The sequence below is a fragment of the Lontra canadensis genome, unplaced genomic scaffold (assembly GCF_010015895.1).
Source record: "Lontra canadensis isolate GAN:19392208 unplaced genomic scaffold, GSC_riverotter_1.0 scaffold46, whole genome shotgun sequence".
Lineage (NCBI taxonomy): Eukaryota > Metazoa > Chordata > Mammalia > Carnivora > Mustelidae > Lontra > Lontra canadensis.
Genome location: NW_022631040.1, coordinates 15378264 through 15390728, shown reverse-complemented (window position 1 = coordinate 15390728; position 12465 = coordinate 15378264). Strand labels below are relative to the sequence as shown.

The 12465-nt window shown below is 48.9% G+C and overlaps 1 protein-coding gene across 4 annotated transcripts in view; it reads left to right on the top strand.

Moving 5' to 3' along the window:
• PBX1 (PBX homeobox 1) overlaps positions 1–12465 on the top strand; it is a 167382-nt gene that overhangs the window by 115274 nt on the left and 39643 nt on the right. For all 4 annotated transcript variants that reach the window (XM_032872992.1, XM_032872993.1, XM_032872994.1 and 1 more), the window contains exon 3: positions 6035–6225. In XM_032872992.1, the coding sequence (XP_032728883.1) occupies positions 6035–6225 (191 nt within the window). The remainder of the gene's footprint in view (positions 1–6034; positions 6226–12465) is intronic.

Sequence of the window (12465 nt, the reverse complement as noted above, 5' to 3'; positions counted from 1 at the left end):
TTGGGGGCTTGCAGAGCTCCCAGGACCAGCCTGTGTGTTTCTGCACCAAGCCCCTGGCCGCACGGGAGGCCGCCGAGTCCTCAGTCTTCCCTAGGCACCCTGGCCATAAGGGCGTTTGAAAAACTTAAGTTGTCCGCGATGATCTCAGGAAGCATTAAGAGTCAGTATAAGAAATGCTGATGCTGGGGCTCTGGAACATTTGCCCATGGCCTGCAGCCCAGGTCTCACAGGATGAGAAAGGTTATTAGCAGAATTACCCCCGGACCTGGGGGAGGTCGGTGGACTCCTCCAACCTTCTTTTGCTCCTTATCTGGGGGTGATTCTTCATCTTCCGGGTATTCCTGGAATCCTAGGGAAAGGATGCAAAAACTTAGCCTTCAAGTCCCTTGCTCTACCCAGACTCCACTCGAGTGAGAGTCAGACGCGTTCGTTTGGTGTACCATATGGAATGCATTATTCACCTCCCTCCATAAGAAGAGTAGAGAAAGGCTCAGGGCACCCCTGTAGTCAACAAAGCTGAATTCCAGTCCTCACACACCGCTGATGGCCTGTGGGACACCATGGCCCACATAGTCTACCCAAAAGCTGGTAGTGAATGGCTAAGAGCTATAAATTCGGAGTCAAGGGTATCACAGAACCATGAAAACTATATGAAGGTGAGCAGAGGGAGGCTTTAATGACAAGGCAGTATATAAATGTAAGGAACTCTTAATTATAATAGAGCTGCTCTCGCCAAGAGACCCTCCCCCTACACACACACACGCACGCACGCACGCACAAGGAACTCTATGTATCATTGCTGCTTCCTCGGGTCCGTACGAGCGATACTACTTTAATAGGAGTCCTTTCTTCCATCAGTAGGTGACAGATACATTTATTGTCACTTTGTTGGACGTAACATTATCCTGAAATTCAACAGTTAACTCACTTTCCTTGAATTCTTTGCTTTCTGGTTTCCCCTTCTTTTCTAAGAGTCACAAAAGAAGAGGGAGAAAAAAACAAAGGCAACTGTCTAGGTAGAAGGCAAATGCAAACTTAATAGAAAATTTAAATTTTAAAACAGAAATGGGCATTTTAAAATTTAAAGTGAAGAAAGTTTCATTATTGCACTCCTATCTATGAAATGAATTTCTACCAAGTCCCTTCTTTTATGATGTGGGGGGGAATTGCCGTGAAGCTTGCAGCCAAGCATGGTGAAACCCAACCATCAGATAAGCATAGGGAGGGTTTGAGGGGAAGAGAATAGCAGCGATCTTACGGTAAGAACCTGTGAGTCATTGCCCTTCGCCTTCTCAGGAAAGAACAAATGTTCTTGCCACAGTGTTGGCTCATGTAGATACTTCCTGAGATCTCAGGGAATGCTGAGCCCAGAGAACTGACTGCTTCCTGAAGGTTCCCTAACCTGATCCATCACGTTAGACTTCAAAGTTGGCCCTAACCTATAGGATAGCTTGGGAAGACAGAGAGACATTTCCCATAAAGGTCCCTAGCTGTCCTCTTGAGTTTTCCATACTCAGTGCCATTCCTACCTTACCTTTAAGACTAAGCCTGGTTTTCTGACAAAACAATCTACCCAGACCTGGATGGCAGGTCTAGATAGTCCCACACACTCCAGAGGTACAAGGAGAGCCCAGAGCAAGGCCTTCCTGCCTCTAAACCCATGACGGGGTTGGATGTTAGCCAGGTAGCTCTATTCTTAGCTCAGGTTCCCAGCAACGCACAACTGACTGCTAACTTTTGCCGATACACTTGCCCTTGTTGCTCAAGGTAATGTTGTGGTTGGGTACCCAGGACAGGCACGGTCAGCCTCTCCATTTTGACAAAGGCGAGGAGGTGGAGATCAGAGGGCTTACATTGTGTATGTGGGTCACACATCCAGTGAGGGACAGGGATGGCCCTGGAATCCAGTTTCTAACCCTTGGTCTGAGGGTTCTCATTGGAACCCCACCTGACGAGTAGCACTCCATACAGAGAGAGTGTGACTTGCTTGAACAGTGAAGGAGCCAGATTATCCTCTGTGACTTCCATGGTCAAGATTGATAATTGGTACCTAGGAGATGGTAGGGGTAATAATATTCTCCATCAGAAACGTCTCATCCCTCTCTAGCTGTTTTAAATAATAAAGAGTTTGGAAATTAGAAACTTCAGGAGAAACTCCCATCGCTACAGAACTAATTACGTATGTAGAAGGTAGTCGTCCGTATCTCTTATTCTTAAAAATACAAAAAAAAAATCACTTCCTTAGTTATATGGACAATTTTGGGGTAAGAACTGAATCCTACTTAACATACTTTGGGCACTTCATAATTTATTAGTGCTGCTTATATTGTTAATTATAAGAAATAGTGGATTGTAGGAACATTAGTCCATGAAGCTCCGAGCTAGTACGTCTGGGAGATCTGGCTTCTTCTTTTTTCTGTGGCCACTCCTCATGGGAGCTTTTTTAAAAGCAGGAGACCTCAGGGGCACCTGGGTGGCTCAGTCGGCGAGGCATCCCACTGTGGATTTGGGCTGAGGGCATGAGATTGAGCCCTGGGCTGGGCTCCGGGCTCAGCAGGGGGGTCTGCTTGAGATTCTCTTCCTTTGCCCTTCCCTCCGCTGCTCGAGCTCTCTCTTTCTCTCTCTCTAAAATAAATAAATACATAAATAAAAGCTTTTAAAAAATGAAATCAGGAAACCTCAGTAAAGTAAAAAGGTTGCTCTCTACTTTAGTGGTTGGATGGATGAAGTTGCCAAATGGGCTATTAATCGTTGACTCTGTGATTTTTGTTTTGTTTTGTTCTTAGTATGGTGGTGAGGGGTAACTCGACCATCAGTTAGTGCTCTGCTAATTAGCTACCATGGCCCTCCTCAACCCCACCCCTTAAAAAAAAAATAAAGGACCACCTACCCGAATTGGCCATTGTTTCGTCCTGAGGTTATTAAATAAAGAAAGCTCCTAGAGATTTTCATTAGAAAGAAACGAAGGAAATGATTTTCTTCGGTAAACAGTGCTGGGAAAATGCTTCTCCAGCAGATCACGGAGGTGGGAAGGTATAGAACTGGCGTCTGGTAATAGACAAAGCCATGATGTCAGAAGGCTGAGTGTTATTCCAAGCCGTATTTAAGAAAACAATACTCTTGGCGCTTTGCAGTGTTCTCCAGCTTTTGTAAGTAACGCTGCTGAGGCGTGGCCAGGGCTAAATTGGTAGGGCTGATCCCAGGCTGGTTAGTCAGTTCACAGCTAAGAGGGTCCTGAATCCCAGTTATGTTCTTTGCTGGGATTGGCACCAGATCCAGTCTGAAGGAGGAAGGGAAGAAGATGGGCTAACCAGAGGGCAGGAGGGAAGCTTGAAACTCTGGCACCTCGAGCAGGACACCTGGGAGGGCTGGTCTCTCATCAGTGGCTCCCAGAAACGCCCTTGACCTAGAACTTGGCCAAGGTTCAGAGGATTTCCCTTCGAAATCCTCAACTCTCTAGGGGCACCTGAGTGAGTGTGAGGTCCCGAAAGTCACGGTCCACAGCAGAGGCTCCCCACCCCCGACCCCATCCCAGAAGCTCTCAGCCAGTGAGGGTTCTCGTTAATGAGCCGTTGTCACCCCAGCTCTTCCTGTCACTATCATATCGGGAGCACCTGACCCAATGGGGGCAGCCCGGCTTCCAAAGCTGCAAGCTTGCGGGATCTGAGGAGGACGTGGTGTGTGGGTCGGTCAGGTCCCGGAGAAACCTGGATCGTGATGTCCTGGCCGTCTGAAGTGGACTTGGAACGGTCTCCGCTCTCTGCTGTGTGTTCAGAGCAGCTGTTCAGCAGCTGCCTTGTTCCACCTCCGCGGTGGGTGGAAAGACCCCACTGTCTGTTTATGGCAGAGCGGAAAGGGCCCCGGGATAAAATGTCTTGAATAAACATCGGATATTGGGATTATTTTGACTCCCTGTAATGAAGCACATTATTACGAGCCCAGCGCTGAGGCTTCCCGGCAGAGAGGAGTGCACTTAACAATGACTCTTCATGCCCAGCTCCTCCCCCGTTGCAGCTCCCCCCTCCCCCCCCCACCCCACCCTGGATGAGGAGGCTGCAAGCCAACGAGGGGCCCAGTTTGCCCACAGAGCTGGTTGGGGTGCTTGCTGTGTGCCTAGCCCTGCGCTCCCCACACCATGGCCTCTTAGAATTGACTCAATGCCACGTTTTGTGTCCTTCCCTTTGTTTACAATTGGAGGGTGGGTTGGCAGCGAAGAAGCTGATCATACAGATGCAGAGTTTATGTAGTAATTTTCTTAGCGGAGAGCAGAATGCTAGATGGATCCGATCTATGGATTAATCTTCCACAAGTACCCATGGGGTAGAAAGAAGGTGATCGTGACCCTGTTTCTTGTTACCGAGAGGGAAACTGGCACCCAGATACATCCTTACACAGCCAGACACCCACCTAGTGGCTCTTCTGAGCCTCACCGTACCCTTTGAGGTGGGTACCGCCCGACCCTGCCGTTTCACAAATAAGGGAGACAAGTCCCAGAGAGGTTAAGTAACTTTCCGAGGTCTCACAGCAAAGTGAGTCCCAGAGGCAGCATCTGTCTGCAGGCCATCCTGGCCCCTGTCACCCACTCTGCTGTGTTCATGAGCACGAGGGACTCCATCTGCATCCTGCTGGACAAGACCATACGGGCTGCTGGCCTGGCTCAAGGCTAGGAATGATTGAGTCCCTTCCCACAGATGAATAAAATGAGGCCCTGAGTAGTGAACGGCTTTGCTCAGACACTCACGGAGGTGGCCTCAAAGTCCAGGCCTCTCAGTCCCAGTGTAGACACAGCCTGGTGGATACGTCTGCCTAGGTATCTTTGGCCACCAACCTGGAAGGATTTCTTCTAGAGCTGAGGAGTGACTGTGTCGTCGTTACTGCGTTCCTGACAGACAGGAGAGGCTTTGCGCTGTAAGGAGGGTGGCGATGTGGTATTACCATTAACGAGAGTGTTTCTGGGATTGGTATTAAGTTGGAGCCCTTTGAGTCCCTAGTTCTTCGTCAAAGACTGCCTGACTGTTTCGTTACAAATCTACTACAGTTTTATAATGTTGCCATCAGTTCACCCGTGACTAGATATTTCCAACTGACGGCTCTGCTGAGGCAAGCAGACTTGAGATGCTGAGTAATCGTCACCACGAGGAAGGCCAGTGGTGTTCAGAGGAGCAAGTTTGGGCCCTGAGAAAGGACAGAAGTCCCCAGCTTGGGTTAGGAGGCGTTCAGGCCCAGGCTCTCCGGCTGCTCCCTTTTTTGCTGCGTGCTTTAGGAAAAAGCCTCCCCTCTCCCTGGGCTTTACTCACCTGGGTTTATTCGCCTGGAGAATAGGAGAGGGACAAAGTGATCTTTAACCTCACCTCCTGAGCGGATGGCTTGTGGGTGTAATGGAGAGTGTGCCCTTCTGCGGGGATGGCTCCTAAATCCCCCGGCACGTTGATGTCATTCCCGCAAGGCCTCTGAGGACAGATTTCCAGTTTGTGCTGTGGAGATAGTGGGTCTTCAAGAGGTCAACAGAGGTGGGAGTTCTCGTGATAACACTGAAAGGAGGCATAGGTGGATGTGATGTCTCTCAGAAGGATTAGCCTTAATTTCCTGATTCCATTCTTTTGGCTGATCACGCGGCCCCAGATGGACATGTGGAGGTTCTGCTGTATCAGAGATAATGAGCAGGGTAGACGTTCATGCCGTGTCTGACCCCAAGCTCTCTTCAGCTGTTAACATTGGGGTGAAGGGTTGTGGGGTGTGTTTTACACTGGGATTCACATTCTCCCCTTCCACTGTAGTGAAATCATGCAAAAAAAGACGATTAAGACTTCTCTTTACCCTTCTAGAAAAATCTCAGTTGTGGCCAAAGTTAGAGTCAAGCAGGATGCAAGGCATTTTCAGGCCAGGCACTTCTTTTGTCCCTCCGATGTGACAAAACCCCCACAGACTAGCTGGCGTGTCTCCACGTGGGTGAGCCTCTAGGAAAGCCCATGCGGCCCTCTGTCCAGGCCCGGACCCTCCCCACGCGCCGGCGTTTACTGTCCTGCCGTTCCAGGCGTGCAACGAGTTTACCACCCACGTGATGAACCTTCTGCGGGAGCAGAGCCGGACCAGGCCCATCTCCCCGAAGGAGATCGAGCGGATGGTCAGCATCATTCACCGCAAGTTCAGCTCCATCCAGATGCAGCTCAAACAGAGCACGTGCGAGGCCGTCATGATCCTGCGCTCCCGGTTTCTGGACGCGCGGTGAGTCACCCGATAGAGCCTCCCGCCCCCTGGGGGGATCCCGGCTGCAGGGTTGGGACCCACACTTGGCCCTCTCTAGAAGCTGCTTTTTCACTATGTCATAGGCCGGGTGGAAGCTCGGCCCGCACAAGCTTCTAGGGAGTCTGGGAGGGAGGCTGCAGGACGACTGCCCAAGCCACTGGTTTTAGACCGCTCCAAACAGGAAACGGGGTGATGAGAGAGGACACGTTCTCTTGCCCCGGCTGCTCACTCTGAGTGAGAAGCAGGCATGAGTGAGCGGGGTGAGAGCAAAGGCAGCGTTCTCGTCCCGCTCTGTACCCCTTTTCCTGGTGTGTGTTGGAGCTCCGGGCTGTGCTGGGCTCTCTGGATGCTGCAGGGACCCACACTTTCCAGAAAGATGGTGTGGTTTGAGACCTGAGGTCTTTTCCACACTGCAGACAGGTGGAGGGTGCACTGAGTTCAGCTCAACGAGTGTTTGCAAGTAGATCATCATGTGGCATCCTCTGGGCTAAGTTTCAGGAGCACAAAGATGAATAGGGCCTGGTCCCACAGGCCCCGAGGAGCAGGGGCTGGTCTGCTAGGCACCAAATTTTCAATCAAGGTTTGATGTTTTCCATCTGGCATTGGTACTCATGAACTCACAGAATTCAGTCGAAGAAACTGGATAGAAAGTTCCTCAGGATGCTTGGGCGGTTCAGTTGGTGACGCATCTGCCTTCTGCTCAGTCACAATCCAGGGGGTCCTGGGGTCGTGAGTCCTGCATTGGGCCCCTTGCTCAGCGGGGAGCCTGCTTCTCCCTCTCCCTCTGCCCTTCTCCCCTGATCATGCTCTCTCTCTCTCTCTCTCTCTCTCTCTCTGACAAATAAAATACTTTAAAGAAAAAGAGGTCATCTTAAAGTTAAAAACTGAGAACAGAGAACCAATAATCAGTTCTTGGCCCATACTCTCTAGACCAGTGGATTGATCCAGATCCCTCCAGTTTCTTTAATTTCTGCTAGGCAGCCTGCAAGTTGGTCATAATCATGTCTTTCATATACCTGAGAGGAGGGTTTTGATCATTGATCTAGCAGACATGTGGACGCGTGGACATGTGATCTAGCAGGGTGTGGACGTCCTTCGCCATCAACCACCGTCTCAGATTAGCCAGCTTCTATACATGCAGGTTTCACCATTCATTACTCCAATTCCTAATAATCATTCCAGGCTCTGGTTTTAGTTATTAGAACTGCACACGTGTCAACGTTGTGTGCCATTTCATGATCTACAGTTTTGTCCCTTTTCAACGAGATGGAAAGATTCACTGCTCCTTGTACAAGTTGTTTACCCCCAAACTCATGCATTATTCAGCTCTCTTACCTGTATTTCTCTCTGTTCACAGCTCTGGTTGTTGCAATCCACAGAACTTTAAAACTCCCTGGCATCTCCTAAACTCCCTTTTTATTCAGTGTGTTTTGGGTCACATGGAATATGAGATGAGAGTACCAGCTAGCAAGGTGTATCGCGGGCCACCAGAATTACATAGGGCACATCAAGAGAAAGTTCACACAAAGAGGGCTTTTTCCTGCTAGGTGTGGTGATGATGGGGGAGGCAGTCTCCCTGAAGCAGGGCCTCCATGCATCTCCCTCGCCTCAGGGCCTGCTGCCAACCCAGCTTCTTGAAAGCAAGCTGAGTGCAGAGCGCAAGTGCCTGGTGGCCTCTGTCTGGGTCCTTTGCCCGTGCAGCAGCCACCGCCCCTCTGCGTGTGTTGCTTCCATCCCCATGGCAACTCCCCTAGTTAAAATTCTGGAGTTGGTATTTATGTGGGTAGATATTGAAAAAATAGAAAAGTGGGGCCTAGACTGGATTCTCATCCAGAGAGAACCCCAGGGAGAAGGGAGAGGCGGAGTCACCGTCTTGCTGCATTTCCGCTCGTGGTAACTGTGCTGTGTGTAGAGGAAGGTCAGGCTCAGAACTGGGTGAGCTTTGCACACGTTCCTGCTGCTTCCACCAGTCCTCGCCTAGGTGGTTCTGGCTGGCGTCAGAGGGACAATCACTTACGAGAGGGTCTCTTTGCCACTTTGCTTGCAGCCTTTGAGTCAGTGCCTCTAAGCCAAGGCTCCAAATTAAAACAACTAAGCTGTTGTCAGTGTTACCAGAATTTATTTTGAGGATCTATTTGGTATCATTGAAAGAGTATAACTCCCAATGCCAGCCCGAGGCTGAGCAAATGGCTTTCTGAGCTTGGAACAGAAATGTTTACCCAGACCTCATGGCTGGGGTGGTTCCTGTCATTGCTTCCAGGCTCTGTGGTTGGAGAGGAGCTCAACAAGCCAACCTCCCAGACCCGCCCATAGCCACGTGCATCTGGTGGGCGGGGCTTCATCGGTGAAAGATTTGGTGGAAGACAAGTGAAATACAAGGGGAGTTAGACTTAGTAAAAGGATTAGTCTTTGTAGTGTCACGGGTATGTCCTTGTCTCCGTTTCCTGTTGCGGTAACAGATTACTGCAAATCTGCAAAATTAAAACAACACAAAGATATTAATGAAACAGTTTCTGTGATTTGGGTGTCTGGGCCCAGTTGAACGGGATCCTCTGCCCTAGCCTTGCAAAGCTCTAATCCCGATGTCAGGGGAGGCCGTGATCTCACCATTGGGAGGCTCAGGTTCCTCCCCACTCTGGGCAGAATTCAGTTCCTTGTGGTTGTGGGACTGAGGTCCTCAGCTCCCAGAAGCCACTCCCTCCCTGACCAGCTCACGGCTTGGTTGCTTGCTTTGTTCCTGGAAGCCAACAAGAGAATCTAACCATTTTAAGGCTTTAGCCTGATCTCCCTAAACACAGGATGGACATCCTTTCTTTGTCACAGCCCCACCCATGCTCCAGGGAGGGCGGCGATGCCAGGCTGGAGTCTGATACCTTCTTAAGATTCCACTTTCTGTACTCCTCAGCTGAGCACTTGATCCAGGTTTGTCCGTTGGAGTCCTACTCTTTCTCTTCCTTACATTGACTTAATTGTGCCAGAAAAAAAAAGCCATCCATCCATTCCTTCATTCATTTGACACTTACTGTCCCATGCTGTGGACCGAACATTGGGTTCTCCAACTTGGTAAAGTTTTCGTCAGGACCACCAACACCATTTTCTCAGTCGAAAGTGGGAGGGAGAACTTGCAAACACCCTTAATGATTTTCAAGCAATAATTTGGGCTTCTGTTCAATAACATTTTCCCGGAGACAACAATAAGAGGATTAAACAGCTGGGAGGACACCTCTGCGTTTCACCCCAAGGGAGGGATTACGTTAAACAAAGCAGTAAAGTGGAAGGCAGGCAACAAGAGAGAAGGACATGCGGCAAGGCCTGGGCCTACTGGCCGGCATTTAGATTGACGTATCTCGTTGAGTTTTACTCTCTGCTGGATGCTGGAGTAGCCACTGGAATCACTAAGAGGGAAAAAAAAAAACACATTAAATGTGAGTCTTACCACCAAGGAGCTCACAGTGGTGTGGGACAAACAGACACTCTTACGAGGGAACACAAAATGGCGCATTCCTGGTGAAGTACTCCCACCACCTCCACGCCTGAGCGGGAGGCAGAACGCAGGAGAGGGCAGACAGTTTAGGATCCCAGAGCCAGCCTGGTGTTTGCCAGACAGAGAGACGACGGTGGGCAAAGTGAAACAACGTAAGCCAACATCAACAAGCATTACTTCGCTGGAATCCTTACTATGTGTGAGGCGCTAGGGTTTCAAAGATGAGTGACATGTGGCTCCCACCCTCGAGGAATGTGGTGTGTAGCTGGGGAGACCTGGGTAAACCTGTGGCAAATGCTGTGGGAGAGAAATACATGGGTTGGTGGGAAGAGGCACAGCAGTGTAAAAGTCACGAGTGTCCTTGGGGCATGGAGAAGCTAGCATATGCCGTGGCTAGACGAAATCGTGCAGAGCATGTTTAGGACTGGGGGGAATGAGGCACTGGGGACAGGACAGGTCCACTGAAGACCCTTAACTATACCGGTGAAGACTTCGGATTTGCCCTGAGAAGTAGCAAAAATCATTAGAACTCTTTAAGAAGGGAAGACAGTCCTTTAGAGTGTAAGTTCTGCCACTGCCCGCTCAAATTCAAATTCTGGCAACCTCTGTAAGGCAGGTTAAGTGGCCCCAGGACTTTGTCTGTAAAATGGGGCTAATCCCATATGCAGGAATAAATAAGATAATATGAAGAAAAAAAGAACTTAGGATAGTGTCTGGAATATGGTATTCATGCCATAATTCACACAGTGCTTCCTTATATATTAAGGAATACCACCTTATGTTATTTATTATTTTATTTATCATATTTATATTTATATTTTATTATTATTATTACTGTTACTATTATTAGTGACATGATCAGATCCATGGCTTGAGAGAATTACTCTAATGCTTTTTTTTGAAGATGAGCTGAATGGGACAAGAGACGCGGTAGGACCCCACAGTTAAAGCCTGTGCCCCTCAAACTGGGTGAATACAGAATAAGTATGAAGTACCTTCCCCGTTTTACTCAAATATGCAGGGGAAGATCATTTTTCTTTAAGGTAAACATTGGTACATTACAGAATAGATGAAAGCAAGGGGTTTGAGAGACATTTCATGCCCTTGATGGTGCATGACATGGCTGTGAGTTCACACCTTCCAGAAAGTGTTTCTGGAACGCATTGGTCTAGAGTTGCACTGTCTAGTAAGTGGCTATTTGATTTTTAAATTTAAATTAATTTTAACTGAATTACATTGAAATCAGTAAAATTTCAGAATTTGCCACTCCGGTTACACCAGCTCCGTTTGAGCAGCTCAGTGGCCACAGGCAGACTCATGGCTGCTAGACTGGGCAGCAGATATCTAGAACATTACCTCTCATTGCCAAAAGTGCCACCGTGAAACCCTAGCCAGACTGTTACATGATAGACAGTGGCTTCTCTGAACCCATTTCAAAAATAGAGCAACAATAGGCTGGAATAGAATAGAACTGGCAGGACTTGCTGTGGGGCCCATCATCTGATGAAGGTAAGACAGCAGGAAGGGATGAGAACCACCCCTGGGTTCTGGTACCTGCTAGGTCCTCACATGTTGGAATGAATGAATGAACAAATTACATATGCGGAACCGTGTCTGTGGTAACGCAGGGAAGGAAGACAATAGAGCTGGTCTGGGTGAAACGCGATGCCAGTTTTGGAGACATGGGGTGTGTTTGAAGTGCCTGGGGAGTGCAGTGGGAGACAGGCAGCGACTCTTAGGAGAGTGGACAGGGCAGGGGGTAACACATCTGGTATTTAGCAACTGTGCCTGTGGCGCCTGCTCCGCCCACTCTGGACTCACCTTGATTCAAAAGGTTTCATTCCTAAAATGCCGCATTTATCCAGTACGTATTTATCCATCCGCTCCACCTCCACATTCTTTACATTAAAAACCCAGATACCCAACTCCCACGGCTTTTGATGGGCTCAGAGTCACAAATGTTAACTCACCAAGCTGATCCCACTTCCAGCCAAAGCCAGGTGTCTAGCTCAAAGAACCTTCCCATCAGAAGTGATTCATTTGCACTAGGTTTTCTGAAGTCTGAAAAGTCCTGATCTTGGGATTTCCAAGGCCCTCCGTGGAGACAGCCACTGAGAGTGGTGATAAGGAAGCCCATCAGAGTGAATGAGACCACCTAGGGAAGGTTGCACATCACTGTGAGAAGAGAGTCGGGACCAGCGTGTCTGCCCCAGCCCCATATCACCAGCTCGTTCCAGGGAGGCTTCCTTTGAGCTCAGTTGGAAGACTCCCAAGAAATACAGTGGGATGCTAATGCAGACAGCTGAATGAATGAACCAAGGTTCTCCCAATTAAGGGAGCCTTCAGGGTCCAGTTCCCCAGGCCCAAGACAACTGTTTTATTTAGGCAGAGAAGCCAGAGGTTATCTAAAGCCTGGAGCCCACGTTAGCCACTTGGCTATCTTCCCCAAATTCCCAACAGGCAAGGACTTTTAACAAATGCCTATTTTTTGAGTTGGGCTTTTTTTTTTTTTTTTTAAATCTATTCCATCCAATTTCTGATGCTGGGTGACCCAGAAACTCAGCATGATTTGGAAAAGTGACTTGGGCTTGGCATAGTCTGGACAGATGTGGTTAATACCTATGGACAGATGGTGTTCATCCGGTAAAATCAGGCACTTTATTGTGTTAATTAATCCAAGTGGGACCCTGAAAATACAATATTAGCTGAATTTCTTGTCTAGCAAGGCTGCTCCG